This window comes from Trematomus bernacchii, unplaced genomic scaffold (genome assembly GCF_902827165.1).
Source record: "Trematomus bernacchii unplaced genomic scaffold, fTreBer1.1, whole genome shotgun sequence".
Lineage (NCBI taxonomy): Eukaryota > Metazoa > Chordata > Actinopteri > Perciformes > Nototheniidae > Trematomus > Trematomus bernacchii.
The window spans coordinates 7,547,587-7,571,817 of record NW_022987342.1 but is presented as its reverse complement, the minus strand read 5'-3'; the positions used below and the strand labels follow the sequence as shown (position 1 = coordinate 7,571,817).

Genomic DNA, 24,231 nt, shown 5'->3' with positions numbered 1-24,231 from the left:
TTATTTGAGAGACTTTCAGACACACACATCCCACTTAGAATTAGTTTGATTCATGAAACATAGCCGCCTACGCTAAGGCTGAAATAGGGTTACATTTGGTTGAAAAGTTGTGTTTGAATAGTAAACAGATGTCACGCCCATCCATTCATTAGGACTTGTATGTATTTTTTTAAATGGCTTGAAATCAACGGCTATTACCTTTATATATATTTGTGGTGTTTGCAATTAAACTGGAGGGGAAAAAAATCAGGTTTCCTCCCAAATCAAAAAGATATGCCTGCTCAGTACAACATTCTCCTTGTTTATTTGGTCAGTGCTCTGCGCTACTAAAGTCTGATTTTAGAGGTGATTATATGTCACATCATTCATCCAGATCTGTAAAATAACTAAAGGTATTAAATATAGTGGGCTAAAAGTCCATTTAACCTCTGAATTGGAGTGGGGTAGATTTACGACTTCAGTTGTGCATCTTAATTACAGTTTACATTATGTATTAATCACGTTATAATCATTTCTGTGGGCTTAAAGTGGTCTGAGAGAGAGAGAGAGAGAGAGAGAGAGAGAGATTTGCTTCGTCAGAAGTCATGAGTTTCTCCCTCTTATCAGAGAGATAACACACACTATATTGCCTGAATGTTTCCCAGAGAGCTTAGTTAGCTGCACCAGCGGAGAAGGTATGTTGGGGTAAATGTAGTGTATAGACATACGACCTGTTAAGATACATATTATGTGTTTCTTGGTTTACACATTTATTTCTATAACAGGAATATTGTGAGATGATCGATTGTATGTTGAGAGTTGTTTGAGCAGTGAAAGCTTGATGTTTTTTTACAATGTTACAACTTTAAAGATATATATAGGTTGTAATTGTTTTATTTGTATACATATAATGTGTGTTTTTTATATTTTGAAAAATCTTCTTACATTTGGAATATATATAGGCTATATATATTTTTATGTCAGATTATTTAAATAAATAATAATTATGTTGATGAATCTGTTGTTGGAAGGGCCCCCTGGAAATGTTTGCATAGACAGACTGTAGAAACGCCACTAAGAACATCATGTTGGTGTGGAAAAAACTCTATTAGGCCACTTGGTTTTCCTGAAATAGAAAAGTTAAGTTTCGTTTCTCCCTCGCAGCTCAGAGCCCAGCCCACTGGAGTTTCATGATGGCGGCGATGGACCAGAGTCCGTTTTCTCTGTTGAGTCTGGAGGAAGAGCTGAGCTGCAGCATCTGTCTGTGTCCCTTTGACTGCCCGGTGACCATCCCCTGCGGACACAACTTCTGCCAGGACTGCCTCCTCGCCAGCTGGAAGGACTCTTACAGCTGTCCTCAGTGTCGGACCCACTTCCCCACCAAACCGGAGCTGAAGAAAAACACGGTCCTCAGCACCCTCGTGGAGACCTTCAACCTGCGGACGACCAAGAGCGAGGCCGACCTGGGGACAGCAGAGGACAGCCAAGCGGAGAGCCAGGATGTCATACGCTGTGATACATGTATGGAAGCAGAAGCGGCGCAGACCTGCCTCACCTGCATGGCCTCTTTCTGCGAGGAGCACCTGCGGCCTCACCGGGAAAACCCAAGATTTAGAGTCCACCAGCTGAGTGAGCCTGTCGGCGACCTGTCCGAGCGCATCTGCCCGGACCACCACAAGCTGATGGAGCTCTTCTGCAGCCAGCATTGCCGTCCCATCTGCAGCCTCTGCCTCCAGCTGGTCCACAAAGGCTGCTCCTTTATGTCCCCGGAGGAGCAGAGGAACCTGAAAGAGGTGTGTGTGTTTGTGTGTGTGTGTGTGTGTGTGTGTGTGTGTGGTATTCCCCTGATTGCTAATTGGGCTTATGAAAGGAATATTTAAGGAATATATATATAGATAAGATATCTATATAGATATATATATATTTAAACCCACACAATGTTAGCTTATAGCTAAGGATAAAGACAGACGGACTCAGCCAGCCTGGCCACAAAGACAGAAATAGAGTATTAAAAAGAACAAAATGATTGGTAAACAACTTGTTTCAAAATAAATTATGCAAGAATGAACTATAAAAAAAGCAGTTAAAGTGACAGGTAATAAGGTAAAGGTCCAAGACACATTTTACATTCTATAATAGAACCTGTTAATAAGTTAGCGATATGTGCTGATAAGCTGAGTTTGTTTGTCCTCTTAGCCAGGTTAGCTGCTCCTCCTTTTTCCTGTCTATGTGCTAAGCTAGCTACACATACCGTACAGTCAAAGGAGTTAAATAATCAGTCTCTATAACACATTATATTCTAAAGACTCAGTAGTTAACTAAATAAAGGATACAAGAAAGAAAACAATAACGTATGTTATAGACTTCGTAGACTTTTGTAACAACAAATACATAAAACCGGACATAAGATTTAATTATTGTTTTGTTCCTTGTCTCTCCTTTATTTGGCTCTTATAGAAGTGTGTTTTTATGGAGCGGAGTAAGGAAAGCTCTTAGGATGATACTCTACTGCCCCTTTTTTATATCTGTATTACAATCAGATTTCCTCTACCTTTTAATGTTAGTACTTCTGTTATATTCTTTTTTTCCCTATATTTTGATTAGGATCTTCAATTCTTTAAAATTATTTGTTTCTACTTTCTTATTATTTTCATCATTGTCTGGGATTTGTTGCCTTTTTTCTCACATACAAATAAGAGAATATGAGACTTGCATTATGGCTTTTTTTGTCTTTTTTTTTTTTAAGTATATCAAAAGATTAGTTTGTTTCTTTTGAGGGAAAAAAATATGTGTATGTACGAAATTGGTCATTAGAGTAAAATATCCAGCTGTGTGGAAGCAAGCTCTGGTATCGCCCCTCTTGAAAGCTGGTGATCCCACGGAGTTGAATAACTATCGTCCTATCTCAAATCTTTCTGTGTTATCAAAGATTCTTGAGTCCCTTGTTTCTACTCAGCTAAAACTTTTTTTAAATTCACACAACATCCTTAACCCTATGCAATCTGGATTCAGATCAAAGCACAGTACTGTGACTGCCAGTCTGAAAGTCTTAGACGATATTAAGGCTGCTTTGGATAAGAAATCAGTTTGTGTTGCATTGTTTATTGACCTAGCCAAAGCATTTGACACTGTAGATCACCACATTATGTCTAATGTTATGTTTGTGTCTCGTTTCGGTCATAATGCCATTTGCTGGTTTTAGAGTTATCAAACCGACCGTACTCAATGCGTCAGGTTGGGTAGTACTGTCTCTGACCCTGTCACCTTGGAGAAGGGAGTTCCACAGGGCTCTATTTTGGGGCCCTTGCTCTTTTTATTATATGTAAACAATATTTGTAATCAGATGCAATTTTCTACCTATCATATGTATGCTGATGACACTATTGTATACTCGTGTGCTCCTTCTCTGGATATGGCCGTTTCCAATTTAAAATCAGATTGTATCACGCTGCAGCATGCACTTCTTGATTCCAAACTGCTATTGAACAGTAAGAAAACCAAAGCAATGCTTTTTGCTCCCAAGTCAGCGTCCTCCTCTTGCCTCTCCATTGACACCCTTGATGGCGTTTCTGTTGAGTTTGTTGATACCTACAAATATCTGGGCTTTTGGTTGGACAGTAATCTGAACTTTAAACGCCATATTGAAGTTTTAACAAAGAAATTGAAATTCACTCTTGGCTTCCTTTACAGACTTAAATGTTGTTTTTCAACTTCATCCCGTAAAAGGTTGGTCTCTGGCTTATTCCTGTCCCAGCTGGACTACGGTGATACAATCTATAGATTTGCCTGTCCCACTGTTTTGGCCAAACTTGACCCACTCTACCATGCTGCACTGCGTTATATATCAAATGCACCCTATAGGACTCATCATTGCACACTGTATAGCCTAACTGGATGGTCCTCACTTACTATGCGTAGGATGCAGCACTGGTTTGTATTAATGTATAAAGCCATTTTAGGTAAGCTTCCACTCTACATATGTGTCAGATTTGCTCCAGTTTGTAACTCTTACAACCTCAGATCCAGTGCCTGGATACGGTTCCAGGTTCCTACTGTACGGACTGAGGCTAGAAAAAGGAGTCTTTCTTATTATGGTCCTTGGTCTTGGAATGACCTTCAATCAAGCCTAAAACTGATGGCACTTGTCTGAAGTCCTCACCACCAGCTGCTCTTGCAGTAACAAGTAGTGTACTTTTCTTACTGTCCTAATGTGCACAATGTAGTGACTGCTTTTTCGTCTTTTGTTTTCTTAGTTATGTTCTCTGTATTTTATATGTTTGTGTTATGTGTTATGTGTAACGTTGCTGCCTTCTTGGCCAGGTCAGCATTGAAAATGAGATTTTATCTCAATGTTTTTATCTGGTTAAATAAAGGTTAAATAAAAAATTTAAAAAAAAAGATTAAATGAAGGTGACATTTGGTGCTGAAAAAGCCTTCCTTTGAAGCTGTGTACTGAAGCTATGTTTCACATCTGTCTTTGTAGTCCGACCTCAGAGAAAAGTTGGGTTTGCTGAATGGAAAGATTGAGAAAACAGAGACTTTAATGTTTCAGATGAATAACACGCAGAGCAAGCTGAAGGTACTTTTTCAAGTTTGCTAAACAATAGAAATTAACTATTCATTCCTTTACAAATGAAAATTTGCCAATTTGCCTTTTAACTGGTTCCTGTATATATTTATGGTGTTTGTCTAGGATGCAGCCACAAAAAGAAAGACAGCATTGGCAGCTGTGTATCAGCAGATCCGGGATATGTTGGTCCAAGAAGAACAGAACGCCCAACATGAGGTGGACAGCGAGCTGGAGATTGGCCAGACGAAACTTCAGGACCACATGAAGAGGTTGACTGTGAATACTGAGAAGATGACAAAAGCCAGAGAATCCATCAACAATCTGCTGAGTCAATCCCAAACCATGGCCTTTCTACAGGTGAGATTTACAATGTCACAGGAAAACAAATGAGATGGAATATACAAAGAGGGATGACAATTAAAATGTGGAAAGTGCTTTCCATATGTACTTGGCTACACTGCAGCAATGTTGGGGTCAGCTTAAACGATTGGGTGGATCTAGTTGGAATTCCCTATTTGCTGTTGCTCTTTCAAAATCAATTACAGAAAAGGTGGTTCCTCTAGTTTCGTTTTTGATTCATAACTACATTTATTACTAGACACTACTGCTGACTCTCACTGTTATATAACTGGGACACAATGAATCACATTGACCATACACAGTCCAGTTATGTGTCTACCTGTTTAAAGATTGACAGAAAACAAACAAGTACTGAAAAAAGAATCAGCAACAAATTTGAAAAATGGCAAGGAGTATTTTTTTAAAGCAAAAATCACCATGAAGCATCAAATCTTCACAAGTGAAGATTTGATGCTTCTCTCTGTGATATTTAATAGTGAATGAAATATATTTTGGATTGTTTCAAACATGCAGTTTTAATACCTCAGCTTGAAAAACGACATCTAACTAAGATGGAAGGAGTCTCTGTCTCCATGTCTATTCTTTGTTTTTCTCGATAACGGTTCATCCCATAAACTTCACACTAGTGCGGTTTGTACACACCGTGTAGTGCAGCGGTGGCCAACCAGTCAGAGGTTAAGAGCCAAAAATGTTACTATGTTACTGCAAAGAGCCACATCAAACACACAGTCACAGATGCACGTGCACCCCCCCCCCTCCTTCTCTCTTTTGTTCTCAGCCTTTCTCTGTGCTCCTTCACTTTCTTCCTCCCCTCTCTCTCTCACACAGATAAAATGAAAATCTAAAACTTTACACACACACACACACACCCACACACACACTCAAAGACCCTCCCCACACAGAGAGACACACATAGCTCTGCTCAGACAGATTTATTGTAAATGTCACACACCATAATATTGACAGAAATTGAATTAAACCTCTCCTACCAGTATTCAGAGGCCAGTTAACATAACAACATAACAACATAACAATGAACATTGTCAAGGTGTTTATCTTCTGCTTGCGAAGTTCCGTACCTTTTGGGAAGTCCTGGTCGATGTTAGCATGGAGTGAGGTGAAATGGCACTGAAGATTTGAAGCCTTGAAATGGGTTAATGCTGTCTGGCATATAAGGCAAAATGGCTTGCAATTGCGTTCGATAAAAAAATATGAACTCTCCCACTCTACTAAAAACGTCCTATGTTCGTCTTCATATTTTCGCTTAGCTGTGCATTTCTTCCCTGCCATTTTAGGATCAAACTCAGTTCATGGTCAGATAGTGTTTAATCAGCGATAGGTTTTCCCCCACTCAAAGGTGAATGGTTCACTGCATCGCAGGTATTATTGTGATTGGCTCTTGGGCCACATTAAAATTAGATGCGCTGTCATCCTCTCATACTGACACCTGACACCACATATACACACGTAGGGAGAGCCGGGACTAAAGTAACACGGGACGAAAGTAACGGAGCGATTTTATCCGAGCCCAAACAACTTTGACCGGCCAAATTACGTCAGAATTATCAGCATTCAATACTTAACAGACCTACTAAATATCAGGTTTAACTGTCAGGAGTCCGTGTCTCTCCCCCACACTCACACATATAACATTCGATATGAACTGAAGAGCCGCATGCGGCTCGAGAGCCGCGGGTTGGCCACCCCTGGTGTAGTGTATTAAAGGGATCCTTACTAATGCTTGTACATAATTGAGTTATCCACTATAGTCCACTAAATGTATGTGTTATTAAGGTTGCTAAAAAAAAAGAAACCCAAGGAAGCGCAATACTAGAGCCGATGCAATTGGCCCGTTCTGATCATGCATGTTTTGAACGGGCATTGTACCAGTGTTTATAAATACAAAACGTACTTGCATCATCGTGATTGTTAAAAAAAGAGCAATGCATTGTGCTCTACCCTACACCTAAAGCCATGTTTTGAAAGATTTGGGGAAAAACTCATCCATTCATTACTAGTTTTCCCCTTGTTCCTCACAGGCTTCATTTAACTTACCGAAGGCTGTAAAGTTTGACCCTCACATGCCTCAAGTCAACCTGGACTCTAAGAAGGTGACAGCATCACAAGCCTGCTCTGCTGCTCTGAAGCAGCACCTGGCAGAGATCCTCAAACAGCCTGTTGAGGCCCGACTGCTGACATTTAAACCAGGTGAATATACAAGTACATTTTATATTTTGTGTTTTGTGATGTATTATGAAATGATAATTAAGTCAATCCTGTCGAGTTTTGTTCGAGATCAAATTGAAATCGTATTGGTGTTCTGGAATTTGACATTCTGAGTATTAAAAAAACCTGTCCCTTGTGTAATCATTACCACAGAGATGTACTAATGCAGTCCATTTAATGTTCACAGAGCAAAAAGCAGAGACTGTCTCAGGACCTGCAACTAAAAGTACTGGATCTCAGCCGGAAGATAGTATGTTCATCTCTATAATTATACCTATGTTAAAACATCTGTCATGTGTTGGATAAGCACACACACATTTCTGTGCACGTCCTAGCTCTTATTCACATAAAAAAAGACATTTGTGGATATCTTCTAGTCAATACGTGTGTATTGTGCTTACTGAATCTCTGAAGTGTTAATAAACAATAAGGAAAATATTTTAATCCATGACTGTGGGTTCACAAAATGTCTTCTGACCTGTTTCCGAAGTAACCAAGCCTCCAAAGCAGAGAAGAGCGCCGAGGTCCCGCAGTGTGGGTCGTCCACCCATCCAGCCATTACTCATGCCTTTTAATGTGCCCATTAATTCTTTTATGGGCACACACACAGGCTGGCATTGGAATCCTCCATACATGGCAGGACAACAGACAAGTGAGTAAGATACAATCATACACACAATGTTGTTTCACGTTAAAAATTGACATCAATAAAATCTGTTTACTTCACTTTGTCGTCATGTGGGGGCGGCATCAATTACAATAACATTGCGTAGAGACGCACATCGCTCACAAATACGCACAAACAAACAAACAGCAACATCCAAACCTCTTTTGCAAATGTGCATAGTGCACTGCGGCAATAACACAGGTAAACATCAGCATGCATGAGCTTGTGCGTAAAGGCACAAATTAAAAACCAAAAAACATGAGAGCAACAGCATTGCTTGGGCCTCACACTTGGCTAACCGCTGATCACAGCAGCAAACAAGTTCACACCATGCAGAGCGACATTACGCAATAAGCAGCAGAAGATCAAATTAATATGGAAATAGTCTACTCACCGCTTAAGGCCAATACAGCGTGAGACTCTGTTCCTTGTTGTATAAAATCCCCATAACAAACTGTTTTAAGTAGTTCAAACTAGTGGTTTTAAGCCGTTTCCTGATGTCAATTTATTTTTTGAAGGCTCCAAACTCAGAACAGGCGGCCGAGTGTAACGCACATAAACTTTCTTACGTGATGTTCTGAATAGCGTTTGGTCTAAATGTGGGCTCATCGCAAAGTCTATACAGTAATACACGCTATAGATTGTAGCATTAAAGTGCAACATTTAAAACAATATAATTGTAAAACTGATTTTGTTTGCGGGAGAACCTGGCCCTATCATAGACGTGTTATAAATGGTTACACTACAGGAGTTAGTCCATATCCAGCTAGCAGGTAACGCACCTGACACACTTGTCAATGGTAAAACTAAGATAAAGTACTATACAAATATATTATCTGCATTACCGCTGGTTTGTCGCACGTTTACATACATTATACATCCGTGTCAGTACTTCAATACATATTTTCATAACTTAGGTCATAAAACACAAGCACATACCTGAATGAAGCTGCATACTCTTGGCACGGTCTTATAGGTGATACCTTTACCTCTTCTGCGTTCTACCTGTGGGACCCCTGAGCTGCAGTCTGTGCCTTTGTGAACTTTACTCCTTGTAACTATAATTTCACCTAATAAATATTAAAGTTTGCATTGCAAATGGAAATATATTGGAGAATTACACATTTTTAAACACCGAAAAATACAAAGTGCTTTTGCAATATAATGCAGTTTAATGTCCATTACCAGGCAATATATGACTATGGGCCCCACAATATGGTAACAGTATGATAAGAAACTCCAACAAAGAGTAGCTGATAAAACCCAGGACACTGAAACGAAACTATAGAGTGACAGAGACTATACCATTTCCACTGTAATTATATTTCGCTTTTCTATAAAAAATCTCATAATGTCAGTTTATGTTGCATACTTACCGTTTCCCACAGGATTTTGAGAAAATATGGAAAGTGGACCTCTGACTCTCTTGGGGTATCCAAGGGCATGATCCCCAGTAAGGAAACATGTGTACATTTTAAGAAAAAATGTAAAGGACTTTTTCTGACAGTTTTCTGCTCCCCATAATAACTCTTTCTATCTCTAGATTTGCTTTTATTGTATCTGGTTTTTAAACAACATACCTATCACTGTAGCCAGTGGTAAGTCTTTTTATTTTTGACTTGCCATGCTTTCACAATGATTCATATTGGGTGTGGATTTAGTTTCTCTTGCCAATAGTCAACAGTAGTGACTATGTGGTGGCCCAGTATTTATCATGAAGGTGGTGGCACAGTGAACACGTTGATCAGGGTGTTTTTCTTGGATGTTTTCCATGAACATTCCAACATTGCAATGAAACCCGGCCTGGACAACTTGTAGATACAGAAATAATGTGTTATTTCATCCTGACTGTTTAAAGGTCACGCCCACACAGGAGACCAAGTTTGTTAAGACCCCGCCTGAAACTTTACTTTTGTAACATATCACTATCATTATCCAAAGCGACTTACATACTCAATACTGTAGGCAATTTGGGGTGAAGTGTCTTGCCCAGGGACACAACAACATGTTGACTGCAGTGGGGTTTGAACCTGTGACCATCTGATGCCCATACCAAGGCTCTATCCACTGCGCCACACGCCTCCCGTCACTAAGAAACACATGAGTTTCTATTGGCTAGCGCAAGCGGTTGACCAATCACAACAGAGCCGGCCAGCTAACCAATCAGAGCAGACTGGGCTCTGGTTTCAGACAGAGGGTGAAAAGAGGTGCTGCAGCACAGGCAGTATGAGAAGAATAAAGAGCTTTTTGAACATTAAAGCATGGAGACATGTCACAGTAGAAGCAAAACAAATCTAATTATAAAAGCTGAAAGGAGCTTCTACAGTAATTATTATGTGTCACAGATGTCGTACTAGCTTACAGCCCTTGTCATAGATTTGCAAAACCTGAATAGCCTGTGTGTCAAGATTGAGGCTTGAAGAGCAACTACAACAGTTTTCAGTAATAACTACACACGTTGTACTTAAGCTTTAGAGAATTTAGTTCCAGCATGATTTCAGACATTTTCAGTTTGACAAAACTCTCACACTACAAATGAATTAATAAAGAAACCTTTTTTGTATTTTTCTATAGAACAGGACAGAAGGCCGCCACACAATGCACCAGGAGGATATAAGCCAAATATGAAAGGAAACCAGTAAACACAGAAGCCATCAGAGAAATCAACTACAAGTTACACACAGCCTTATCAAAATGACTTCTAATGTGGAGATTATTGATCATCACTTCACATGACAGGGAAGGGCACTATTGTGAGGCTTAAATAAATGGCATACACACACATACACAGAGCCAGCATTTGGTGTTTTTCACTTGGAATAATAATCGTTATAGATAGGTACTGTATATTTTTTAATGAGAATATGTGTATGTGTAAATTATGGAGAATGGTAGCAATTACATTGTAATGAACACCACATTTCAAAGCCATTCAACTCAACCTGTGGTAAAATGTAAATGATATCCCGCTATTACAATGTCAGTGTGAGCTTCTGGCTGCTGGGACATCTAACTAGAGATCATAGCAGCAGTCATTTTTAATACATCCACTTAAAACACAGACACATGTGGCTTATATATGAAAATATTTATGGGAATGTCTTTCAATTCAAAAGATCATTACATTCAGTTCAGTCAAAATCCATTTAACCAAATCCTATTTTTGTAAACAGCTATGATTACATGATTGTTACCAATAAAAGCTTGTTTTCTCCCAAAAACAGTTCCTTTGTGTTCTCATTCCTGTTCAGCAGAGGCCACGTAAGGCTTGCTCTTAAGAATAAATCTTAGTCAAAGTTAAATAAATGGCACATTCTTGTCAGTCTTTTTGACACATATTTGACCGCAGAAAATATAAGTATATTCAAATATATATTCATTATTAACGAAAGCAATTTGTAACACAGAACACAGTGAATTTTTCCTTGATGAATGGATTCTATATAAATACTGCTATATCGGCCAAGATTTAACAAATAATTAACTGAAAGGTTTGAATTGGAAACGTATACAAACATCAGTCATGTCCCTCAACCCATAACAAGAAAACAAGTGAACGTCATTAGCCACGCCAGCAAGCTTGTAAGGTGTAATAGTCAGGATACGCCTGGAAACACGTGTTGGATGGTTTGAAAATGAAAAGAACAGCTTGCAATTGTTAATCCTTTCCCCAAAAATGTCATCGTGGTAGCTGTGTCTTTACATAAGTCAAAAAGGTTACCCTCCACTTTCATCAGACCAAAGCTTCGCCCATCCAGGCGCATTAACTTACACATTTGACACATTATGGCTTTATCAAGTATCAGTGCAAAATATAATTATCAAACTAAAGCCTACTTACACATCTAGCAGACATTGAGCAACATTCAATTAAAGTAATGTTTTTGGCAACCTGAAAACTCTAACTGCAATTTTCTCTCTTTTTGTAACTCAGTTTGGGTCTGTAGCATCTCCCGGGAAAATGTCTCGGTATTTTGCCACTAAGCTAGCACACTAGCTAGGTGCTGCTTTGTCTGTGTGCCATTTGTGCAGGGCAGGGAACATACAGTGGGGGTTATCAGAGCTTTCTATGCTGAAAACAGCTTTCTGCTGCTGCTGAAAACAAGAGTGATGAGATTCAACCAAAACAGGGAGGCGAAAAGCAAACCTATGAACTGAAAGATGCTAATCTTAGGGGAGTTGGTGAAAGTTCTCTGGGTCTGACACTACCAGTGACCCATTTCACTTGGTCATTTTATAAGATAAAAATAGGTATTAGTGCATGTTGAGCTCAAAACCATTGGTGTTAAGGTCTACCTCTGATTAAGGCGGTAAGCTAGCATGTCAGCATGTGCTGTCATACATACAGTAAATATGTATTAGACTGATATTTAGCATGTTAGCGTGCTATCTAACATTAGTCTCCAACTACATCTTAAGATGAGAGAAATGACATTTAGAACTGTTTTCGTAAAGCACATTTTTGACCCGTTAGTGGCTTTAACTAAATACTGAGTACAACACAATCATTAGGATTCATTCTCAGAGGACCAGCAATATCTGTACAAATGTGCATCCAACAATTATCGAGGTATTTAACTCTAAAGAGTGTTCTAAACAGAACTATGCTGCTAGCGTGGCTAAAAACCTGCCAATAAACCCAACATTTAAGCTAATTCAGTGCAACACAACACACACAACTCTGGTAAACATGGATGATAAGGTAAAAGGTTATACAGGTGTCCTTGAGCAATAAGACATTCATCAAACAAATATAGGGTGATGAAACCATGAGGCTTGGTTACCTGCCAAGGAGGTGCATATTGCAAAAGCATAAGCATCACACGGCCAAAAACTGATCCCTGTTCAGCATCATGTGTAGCAAGTTAGCTTCAGGTTAAGAAGAGAGCAGTAACTAACATCATTCAGGCTTTCCTGGTGTGGCTGTAAGCTACAGGCAACTGTTCTGCACCAAACAGGACCACCTCAGATGGTGAAATTAATTTTAGAGCTGCATCAATTCAATGCAAAAGTCAACGTATTATACATTTGATGGAAATAAAATTAATGACCAATTAATTGTTCAATTGATTCATTGTTGAACAACATTTCAATAAAAATGCTAGAAGATGGTGTTTTCAGCCTTTTGAGGATTGACATGTACTCAATTTCTCTGTTTTATATCCTATTCAAGTTCATATCTATGGGTTTTTGACATTTAAATCACCTTGGAATTCAGAAACTGGAATGGACCTTTTTAACAGTTTTCAAGCATTTTATCGACTAAACAGTTCATTTTCTAAATAATGGGCGGATTTGTCAATAATAAAAATAGTTGGTAGTTGCAGTTCTAACTAATTTCCATAAAAGTTGGCTACCTATAGGCAGAAACCCAAAAGACCTCTTGCAGACATTATGTAGAGAAGACGAAAGATGCCACTAGTAAAACTCGACAGTTAGCGCAATGTGCACCTGAACAGTACACAGAGAAGTACATGCAAGTAACCGATGGTATTACTAATAAACTGTAGAGGTTTAAGTAAAGGACCAACTCTTCTGGACCCCTCTACAGAAAATACTGTCTTTAGCCTGCCGCCCTGTGGTGACCATTGGTAATTCACAAATGATGCAGGAGGATTACTTGAATAAAGTAAATAACAACATAGGACAGCTTAATCTCATCAGCAGTTATCACTTGGCAGCAACATCAACGGCCAGCATCTTTATATAACCTACATCCTAAGCAGTGTAAGGTATATATCAGTGTAAGTGGCAAAACAGTGCAACACAACGGATGTAAACTGGAGGAACTATGTAAAGAAGAGGAAGAACAAAAAGGTTTTACCAGTACTTTCAAAATAAAAGTTGTCTGTTTCCCCGTAGCTCCTGTATCTAAGTACAATCTATCAGTTTTGGGAGCTACTTGAGACAGGGCACCATGAAGTAAACAAAACAACAACAATGTCCAGTGATTGACAACACACTGCAGTTGTACCAGAGGCCTTGCTCCATTTAGATTCAGAGACCTTCTGGCTAACACATTTCAAAGCCTTGAAACAGGTGACAAATGCAGGAGAACCTTATAACTGTGAGCCTGACATAAACAGATATTCTGTGCAGTGTAAACGTGTGCTCTTTCTGGAGTCAAAAGAATAGACATAAAGCTTTGGATATAGCCAAAACTCCTCTTCATAATTGACAACACTGTTTTTTCCTATTATAATGCTGTGGATTTAGACATGGCTTTGTGGGGTTTGAACCTGGACAGCTTGTTAAGGATGGCTCACTGATACCTGCAGGGCTACACTGGGCATTCAACTGTAAAGACAGTATAATTAATACAGTATAGTTTATAGTATAGATGTCTATGGCACAAGGGATCAGTGCAAATAAACAGCAGAGTTTCTCCAAAACATTCACCCCCCCTGACTGTCCCGTCTGTGGCTAAACTACGGGTTACAAATATTGGGGAGCGTGGAGATAAAAGGCAGAGAGAAAATCTGCAATTTTTTAGAACCTAGCTTTCTAACCCCTGCGAGCGCTCTTAAAATATATGAAATGATTACACGGAAACACATATTTTCATCAAAGCAGTTTGAGGATAAAGTGTGTTCAAAGATTTAAGATGAATATACACTGCAGGTGAAGGATTAAGAAACTTAAGAAAAGAGGACCTTCAGATAACATGACGTTTGGGCGGGGTCATGCACGAGCGGAGGCGGGCCCCGGGGGCCTGGGCGAGTCGTGAGGGGTGGGGCTCTCCGTCTCAGAGGCGCTGGATTCGTCGTCGTCGTCGGTCTGCTCGGCGCTGTGGTACAGCATGAGGGCCTGGGTCTTGTGGGTGATGGTGATGGTGCAGGGACCCTGGGCCCACGGCTCTCCGTCCACCTGCATGGGCATCTTGGAGCTCTTCAGAACCAGCTGGAGAGGGAAGGAGGACAGAGGACTTTTAAAGAAAAGACATACAACACTCGGCTGGGAAAATGTTTTTATATTGTCTGAGAATACTTAAAATTGAAGCTTCACTGAGGCTCACAGTGAAGCTTCACTGAGGCTCACAGTGAAGCTTCACTGAGGCTCACAGTGAAGCTTCACTGAGGCTCACGGTGAAGCTTCACTGAGGCTCACAGTGAAGCTTCACTGAGGCTCACAGTGAAGCTTCACTTCATGAGAAAAAAATAATAATATGAATTGCTATAAACATGTTAAAGTTCTGCCTTTCTGATGCTGTAACTATACTGCTGGAATACAACAGCTTGATTGTTGAATGAAGAAAATGTATATATACAATATTTTCAACATTATTTTATTGAACATTGAACTGAGTGAAAGGGCGACAATAAAAAAAAAATACTTCTTTAAAAAGGAATCTCATGGCTTCAACCTCATCACTCAACAATTGCCGCCTGTCATGTTTTATGCCTGCAGTGGATGATCTAATAAAAGAAAAAAAAATATATATATATATATATATCTCTATATATATATATATACTTTTCAATTAGATTCAAAAATCAAAAATATATATTTATGTTTTAAATCAGAAGCATCCAGACTTGAAAAGAGACTGTGAATTGGGCCTATTGAGAGGAAATCAACAGATGGATGAAGAATAGTTTCTTCTTTGCAATAAAACGCATCTTATGCAATTTCTTAGGAACTACCGGATTTCTGTATAAGAAAATGATTAACATATTCTAAAAAAAAAACTTCATACTGAACATCGGTACATTATCTATTGATGCAGTTCTGTCAGTAACACAGCATCAGCATCTCTACTCTTTGGACTGCTATGACGTTTCATCTGATAATCTGATATGAAGGCTGCAGCATGCACTTCTTGATTCCAAACTGCTATTGAACAGTAAGAAAACCAAAGCAATGCTTTTTGCTCCCAAGTCAGCGTCCTCCTCTTGCCTCTCCATTGACACCCTTGATGGCGTTTCTGTTGAGTTTGTTGATACCTACAAATATCTGGGCTTTTGGTTGGACAGTAATCTGAATTTTAAACACCATATTGAAGTTTTAACAAAGAAATTGAAATTCACTCTTGGCTTCCTTTACAGACTTAAATGTTGTTTTTCAACTTCATCCCGTAAAAGGTTGGTCTCTGGCTTATTCCTGTCCCAGCTGGACTACGGTGATACAATCTATAGATTCGCCTGTCCCACTGTTTTGGCCAAACTTGACCCACTCTACCATGCTGCACTGCGTTATATATCAAATGCACCCTATAGGACTCATCATTGCACACTGTATAGCCTAACTGGATGGTCCTCACTTACTATGCGTAGGATGCAGCACTGGTTTTTATTAATGTATAAAGCCATTTTAGGTAAGCTTCCACTCTACATATGTGCCAGATTTGCTCCAGTTTGTGACTCTTACAACCTCAGATCCAGTGCCTGGATACGGTTCCAGGTTCCTACTGTGCGGACTGAGGCTGGAAAAAGGAGTCTTTTTCATTATGGTCCTTGGTCTTGGAATGACCTTCAATCACGCCTTAAACTGAGGGCACTTGTCTCAATAGCATGTTTTAAATTGAAGTTGTCTGAAGTCCTCACCACCAGCTGCTCTTGCAGTAACAGGTAGTGTACTTTTCTTACTGTCCTAATGTGCACAATGTAGTCACTGCTTTTTCCTCTTTTGTTTTCTTAGTTATGTTCTCTGTATTTTATATGTTTGTGTTATGTGTTATGTGTAACGTTGCTGCCTTCTTGGCCAGGTCAGCATTAAAATGAGATTTTATCTCAATGTTTTTATCTGGTTAAATAAAGGTTAAATAAAAAAAAATTAAAACATTTTTTTTTTAAAGTATCAAAAATAATTTCCCAATTTGGGATCAATAAAGAGCCTATCTATCTATCTATCCATCTATTCACAATATGTGTTTACTTTTTCTACCCTTGACTCTGTGTTCCCCCACTTATGACATCAACTCTTCACTGTTGGTTAGCAGAAATGCTTATGGATAACCTTGTACATATCTATGTGAGATATATTAATATATAATTCATATTCAAATCCTTTTGACGTGTTTTGCTATCTGGGGCAGGTATAGTCAGACTCAGGCTGCAGTGGACATTTAATTTAATTTAATCGTTTATTTAGCGGGGACAATGCACATTAATGAACACTTAAAACAATCAAATGTGTCAAGCGTAAATATGCCAGATTTAGCTTTGAGCTATTTTCCATCCGCAGTCCCTCAAAGAACCCATTGTTCCTGAAGGGTTTAAAGGGATGTTTTATCCATGCTCAGTGTAGTTCCTACAGTAGCTGGACGTCTGCATGACCCCACTTTGGAGAAACAGACAGGAGTACTAGCACAGAAGCTTCACGTATTTTAGCTACCTAAAATCGAGGCCCAACCTAAAAAAAATCAGTTTAATCGTTTAATTTAGAGTATTTTCACTGTTTTACCTTGACGTCACACACTTTCTGAAGGGGAACGTTATCTATGACCTCTTCAGAGCCACCAGACTCCATCAATACAAACACATGGAACACAGGAGCTGCGAAGATTGCTTCGTCTTTTTGTGCTTGTGTTATTAGTTGTTTTACAGACTTAATTCAGGTTCACCTCAGGTTTGAGATCATGTATAAATATTCTAAATATAGCAAACACACTTAAACCATTATTGATTTCCACTAAACCTCATACAAGCCCAGTTCCAAAAAATCCAAACAAATCCTTCAGGATTACAATTCAATGAGCAGAAGAAGTTGGTGTATGAGCAGCTGCAGGGGCCGGGTAGCGAAACGTAATCAGATTAGTTCAGAATTAGATTTCATGTGCTGTGACGAGGGCGAAATAAGTGAAAAGGAATGACTACCTTATTGTGTTTCTCCATACCCACATAAACAGGAAGCACTGCTGCTGGACCTTTTAAGTGTGTGTGTGTGTGTGTGTGTGTGTGTGTGTGTGTGTGTGTGTGTGTGTGTGTGTGTGTGTGTGTGTGTGTGTGTGTGTGTGTGTGTGTGTGTGTGTGTGTGTGTGTGTGTGTGTGTGTGTGTGTGTGTGTGTGTGTTACTGCCTCACCCTGACAGTGTGGGCCTGTCCCAGCCGTACAGGATTGGCCAGCTTGACCTGGATCTGAGCGCAGTGGAAGGAGCCGAACACCCCCACCACCTCCAGCAGACCATCGTCCAGCCTGCAGGGGGGGGGCAGGACACATGAACACTTCATATACAAGTGCATCAACAATGACTCTTTTTTTTCCTCCTGCTTTTGATATTTCAGTGATGCGTTCACTGAGGCTCACAGTAAGGCTCCATTCTATGAGGAAAATATGTGAAAAAGGCCGATCTTAAAAAGATATTAATTACGATATACATATTAAAGTGTACTCAGTTCTGTTTTTCTGATCCTTTCACTATACTGCTAGAATAAAACACATTGCTTGTTGAATTAAGAAAAGGTTTATTTTCCAAAACAAATTATTGAACATTAAACTGAATGCAAAGGTACAATACAAAATAATAATAGTTACATTGCAGTTATTTTACTGATCAAAGAACTATAATTTCAATAAGGCACCCTCTCACAATGTGACAATAGGTAACAATATGCTTGAATAGATCTACAAATATTTTTTGGACAGCTCATTAGTTAAGATTCAACAGTATTGCTTTGTCTCGAGGTATTTACCAGATTATTTTACGGGTCAAATCCGGAGCATACATATTCTCAACCTGGGCTTATTGTGAAGCATCTGATTAATTAACACACAAAGCAAAACCGTTTAATATCGCCGAACAGGCTGTTGACATGATGCCAGTCTTACCGTGTGGGGGGGCACGGTTCATCCCCCATCCCCTCCCAGAGTCTGCAGCCTCCGCCCCAGTAACCAATGTTACAAACTATGATGCCCTCCAGACTGGGCAGCGCCACCCTCTCCCCATCCAGCTCCAACTGACACACACACACACACACACACACACACACACACCACACACACACACACACACACACACACACACACACACACACACACACACACACACACACACACACACACACACACACACACACACACACACACACACACACCACACACACACCCACACACACACACACACACACACACACACACACACACACACACACACACAGCACACACACACACACACACACACACACACACACACACCACACACACACACACACACACACACACACACACACACACACACACACACACACACACACACACACACACACACACACAGTCACACACAGCACACTTACACACACACACACACACACACACCACACACACACACACCAATTGTTCAAACGAGTCATGCTCACTCTTACATTGCAAAGAAATGACACATAGCTTACACAAAACATAGCATAGCAAAGATAGTCTACAGATATATATATTTCACTGTCACAGCGTATACATTTTACATTCTATTTTTGTTTTATTTTTCTAAATTTTTCTCTTGTTTTATTTCCACATAATGTGCAATGACTTGTTTACATGCTGCTGTGACGAAGAACAATTCCCGAATTGGGATCAATAAAGTAAATCTTATCTTATCTCATAGCATAGCACAGCATAGCATAGCATAGCACAGCATAGCAAACTAGGAGAGTAGAAATAAAGTGCTAAAGGATTATGTACTAAATGATGTAAATTAGTTGGCATTTGACACTTCCAGTTCCCTCGTTTCAAAGTCAATGCGTTTTTAAACAATTCAAGTTTTTATTTTGGCATTCTGCCTTATTTAGACAGATAAACGTAGCGGTAGTATTGAATTGGGGAGAGTGAGATAAAGAGTTGAATGACATCAAACAAAGGTTCCACAGTTGGAATTGAACCCGTCATGATTCGGAGCCACTTCCCAAAGCATTCCGCTTTTAAAGTTAAAAGAGAGCAAGCCTGCCAGAAACTTTCTATTTAAGCCATGTTAAATCATTTCTTATGACTGCTTGTTGAGAGGCAGATATCTTCCTGATGAAGAATTCAAGTGATCCTCAGCCCAGAACATCAGGAATAGCGAAAAACATTGTTTGAATCTGTGTGACTTTCCTTTTGAACTGCACAGACGAAGAGAGCATGAACATGACGCATGCACAAAGCTACTGTACCTCAATCCTCTTATCCAGATCCTTACATTCCTGCACTAAACAATCTTTGGTGCCATACAGGAAATATACAGTCTGGGGAGAAACATACAGACAGAAAGAAAGGCATTAGTGTGATCATTTTGTGACTGGGACAGAAGCATATTCAGGGGCAATGCAATTCCACATCCTGATTCAAATTCAGCAAACCACAGGATTTGTGTATGCAAAGAGCCTTTCAGACTCTCTCACCTTGTTGACGATGCGGCTGGAGAAGAAAGAGGGCGTTTTCTCGCGGTGTGTGTGGAAGTTGAGCGCCATCAGAGCGTCGGGCCCCACAGAGAAGTAGTTGTTCATGGACAGGACCTGAGGAGTGTTTCATATGTGTCAGAGGCCTCAATCACACTACATGTGTTTAAGTGAGGAGAAGAGTTAATAACAGATCAAACTCACCTTTGGTTTCCGAAAGTACAGGCCTTTTGAAGCCACCTGCACTTTCCACCTAAGAGTAGACAGAGCATTAGCTAGGATTTCCTAAATACACATGGACATGAATAACATTTTTGTATAACCCCTAACCCTAATGTTGAATCTTTTTATTTAATTAATGATGGCGCCTTTAAAGGTAGTCTAAAAATAACAGAATTGGCTTTACCCGCAATGTGTACGTTATTGAACTCCCCCCTTATTTATAAAAACGTCAAGAATCAAAAAGATTATGACCTCATTTCCAAAATAAACATGGATTAGACGAACACAAATTTAAATTCTGTCAAGTCCATGACTTTTCTGAGACTTTCATTTCATGTGGATATCCAATCAGTGTTGATGACAAATGTAGTCAATACTTTATACTGCTGTCTAGTCTGTGGAATTATTCCAGTGAGCTATATCAATATAACTTTCCTACATTCCTCAGTGATGGTAAAGTGACGGAGAAAGTAGAGTTCTCCTGCTCACAGAGCCGTGACTTACATGTACCAGGATGCATTGCGCACAAGCTTCTTACGCAGAGAATCCCTACACAGCTTCTTGTACTTCTAAAAGAACAGTGTATGTGCTGATCATTGTTATCACAGTGCGAACACCTGACTGACCCACCTGTCCATTTTGACCACCTCGGCATCGAGGATGTTCCGGAGAACCTGTTCCACAGGGATCTCTCCGGCGTACCCCGCACCCCACCCTAGAGTGTTGGAGAGGTCATTTCCTGTCCCCAGAGGAAGGATGGTCACCCGGGGCATAAACTGGTCTAGACCCTGACACAGAGAAGTGGTGCTACAAATTCAAAGGCTGTATGGTCATCTACACAGTAGCTGCAGTGTAGTTATATAATGAACAGCTTTTTTATTTTATTTTTCTTGAATAAGGGGCAGGTCAAATAAGATTTTCTTTTCCCTGCTCCTTTACATCATGGTCCTACAAAAACTGCATAAAGGGTACATGTTTTGTTTTATAATAATTGCCATGTGTGGAATACACTAATACATGATTGAAACAATAAAACAAATACAAAAACGATATATATATAGAATAGTGCAAGAAGAAACAGAGAAGAAAAAAAGAGTGCAATATACGCAGGTCATTAAACATATGCCACACTGCAGCACATACAACATCAATACATAAATAAACTATAACAGCCCTCCCACCTTCAGCTTCATGGTATCGATGGCGTCCAGCACCCAGCCCACCGTGCCGTCCCCCCCACACACCAGCACCCGGACGCTGCCGGGGGGCAGCAGGGTGCACAGCTGCAGAGCTTTGGAGGGGGTCAGCTCAGACAGGTCAAACACCTGGAGAGGAGACGGGTTCGATTCATGATTTGAGCAGAAATCTAGACTCATCACCAGGCTTTTAAAACAAAGGATGACATACAAAAGGAGAAAGGAATATTTCAACCCCAAAATGACCATTTGTAAATCCATTCATCACCGTGTGTTACCTTGAAACCTTAAAGAAAACTTTGCTTGCATGCCTCCAGGGTGAACACACACAAAAAAGTAAATAACTCTTGCTTTTTCTCTGGAATCTCACTTTTCTTTTGGACTTGCATGGATTGTGTATTCAGAAATGTATAGAAGTGTATATTGTATATAATAATAACAATTATTATAATAATAATAATAATAATAATAATAATAATAATAATAATAATAATAATAATAATAATAATAATAATAATAAATGAGACTTGAACTATAATGCACCACTTGTGTTTTGGGATATTTTTTTTTAACTAGGCAGGCACACAGGGACAATTATGTTGTTGTTTTTTAAAGAAATCATGGCAACAAGTGGTGTGTGATTGATATACAGATGGGTATTTCCAGGGAGGAGAATTCCTTTAAATGGTTTTGTCTGAGAAAAAGTCTGACCTGCACAGGATTCAGAACGGTGCGAAATTCTCCCAGCAGAGCCTCCCCCATGTTGTTACCGCTGCGTGTGTTAGCCAAGACTAACACTGGAGTCCAGCCACTGCCACAGCAAGATGCCAGCTGCAGAAACACACAATTGCTTGAAACAGCTCCAAGACCCCACCCTGACCCACAGCCTGAGCCCAGTGTCTCTCACCTGGCTGTACTCCTCAGGCTGCCTGCGGCGCAGCTTGTTGACCTGGTACAGGTAGTGAGGAGGGATGATGAGGCTGTGGAACTCTCCCAGCTCACACTGGTCTGCATCCGGCAGGCTGTCCATGCAGTCATCGTGCACCGTGTTCTGACACCACACACACCTAGAGGGAGGAGGACACAAAGCCATCAGAAAAGGCAAGAAATTACACAGAAGAGCTGCGGAGGAAGCAGAACCCTGAATGTTTCCCAGCTGCAGAGATGCAGGTCTGTCCCTGACCTCATCAGGATTAGCAGTCATTTATCAGACAAAACGAGATTAAGCATGGATGTGCCCTGCAACCACAGAGAGGTCCATTAGAGGAAATTAAGGACAGATTAAAATGAAATGTTGTTGCATCACCATATGGTATGACAGCCTTAGAAGGGCAGAAAGGAAGACAGCCTTTCTATACCAATCTATAGGCATGTCAGTGTCTCTTTCTCCTTGCAAAAAGAGCAAACGGCACATATTTTACGCACACACAGCTGCAGATGTACAGTGGGCCTCATACTGTTGCACCCCCCACACTACCTGAAGTCGCAAAGCTTCGGCTGGGTGCCACACTGCTGTCTGCACACTGCACAGTAGCTGGCGAGGGGGACGTTTCCGCGCACCCAGCGGTGCTCCATGCCCCCCCCAGGGCCGCAGGGAGCCATGATCTCCTTGCACAGCAGGATGCGGTCGGCCCGGCGCAGGCACTGCTCGTCGGCGCACACCCCGCAGCAGTCGCAGAAAGCCCCCTGCAGGATGTGCTGCGAGCAGACGCAGCAGTAGGTGGGCTTGTTGAACAGGTCTGTGTAGTGCCAGCCGTGCTTGCTCTTACGGAAGAAATCCTTCATGTGCGTTTTCCGCTTGGAGCGCTGCGCGCTGCACCACAGCGTGATGATGACCGGCACGATGACGGCCAGAGAGGTCCAGAAGAGCAGCGTCCACTCCTCCCGGGAGCCGCAGTCGTCCGGCACCTCGTCCCCCTCCTTGTACATCGCTGCTTGTCGGTAGTGACGGGGGATGCTAAAAAACGGAAATCAGCCTATGTAAACAACAGAGAGGATAGACGGGACGCGCGCGAACTTCTCCCCGCGACATGCATGTTCCCAGACACTCACAAACCGCTGCCACTGATATCAGCTCCGATTTAAACAGGTTTCTGGAGAACTAGCTATAAACAAGGAGACGGCGATGTGACGTTGGGCCAATGAGCTACCTCGCGACCTTAGCTTCAGAGAGTGTTTAAATGTCAAGATGACTCCCTGCACCAACAAGGAAAACACACATGCGCATAAGGGTGTGCCCTAGATCAGACCGTTGACAGCACAACCATATCTGATCCATGCATTCAGCAGGGATGGCTGGAGTATTCAATCCAATCATTCTACTAGAGGAAAATTCATTTAAGCACTTAGCACTAAATTATCTAAGAGGACCAAAAGCTTCGATTTCTTACTGAGTCGCCCCATCAGTGCCGTAGAAGAAGGGAAAACAGGGTTGGTTGTATATTTGTCAAAGGGTGTCAAAAACGATGGGGTTGGTTGTCACTGTTATTTTAATGTGGGATAATAAAAAGTAAGAAGTACTGGATATTTACATTTTGACATAAAAAACACAAAAATGTCCTCTTACCATAATATCAAATGTCTTCTCCTAAAAGGACCATGTGGGTGACGGCCGGGTGACCTCAAATCTTAAAATTACACTACATTTTTTTTGCCCACTATGATTGAGATCTTATTAATGCGACAGCCAACCCAATACAACAATCTA

The 24,231-nt window shown here is 40.5% G+C and overlaps 2 protein-coding genes across 3 annotated transcripts; one reads left to right on the top strand and one right to left on the bottom strand.

Moving 5' to 3' along the window:
* The first annotated feature begins 1,006 nt into the window (after positions 1-1,006).
* Positions 1,007-11,023, top strand: LOC117481659 (E3 ubiquitin/ISG15 ligase TRIM25-like). Of its 2 annotated transcripts, XM_034129451.1 has the most exons (7): positions 1,010-1,772; positions 4,463-4,558; positions 4,673-4,906; positions 6,949-7,117; positions 7,323-7,385; positions 7,626-7,787; positions 10,377-11,023. In XM_034129451.1, exons 1-7 carry the CDS (start codon positions 1,170-1,172, stop codon positions 10,442-10,444), a joined length of 1,395 nt encoding a protein of 464 aa, XP_033985342.1. In that variant the 5' UTR covers positions 1,010-1,169; the 3' UTR covers positions 10,445-11,023. The 2 variants fall into 2 exon arrangements, with proteins under 2 accessions (XP_033985350.1, XP_033985342.1); XM_034129459.1 differs by lacking the exon at positions 4,463-4,558 and having other exon boundaries at positions 1,007-1,772.
* On the bottom strand, positions 10,267-23,681 carry dgke (diacylglycerol kinase, epsilon). Its single transcript, XM_034129438.1, has 11 exons — positions 23,002-23,681; positions 22,432-22,591; positions 22,236-22,355; positions 21,510-21,653; positions 20,959-21,116; positions 20,311-20,359; positions 20,110-20,223; positions 19,882-19,953; positions 18,569-18,696; positions 17,824-17,935; positions 10,267-14,702 (listed from the first exon to the last, which is right to left on the bottom strand). The coding sequence occupies exons 1-11, from the start codon at positions 23,451-23,453 to the stop codon at positions 14,484-14,486; spliced, it is 1,728 nt and encodes a 575-aa protein (XP_033985329.1). The 5' UTR covers positions 23,454-23,681; the 3' UTR covers positions 10,267-14,483.
* Positions 23,682-24,231: the final 550 nt, after the last annotated feature.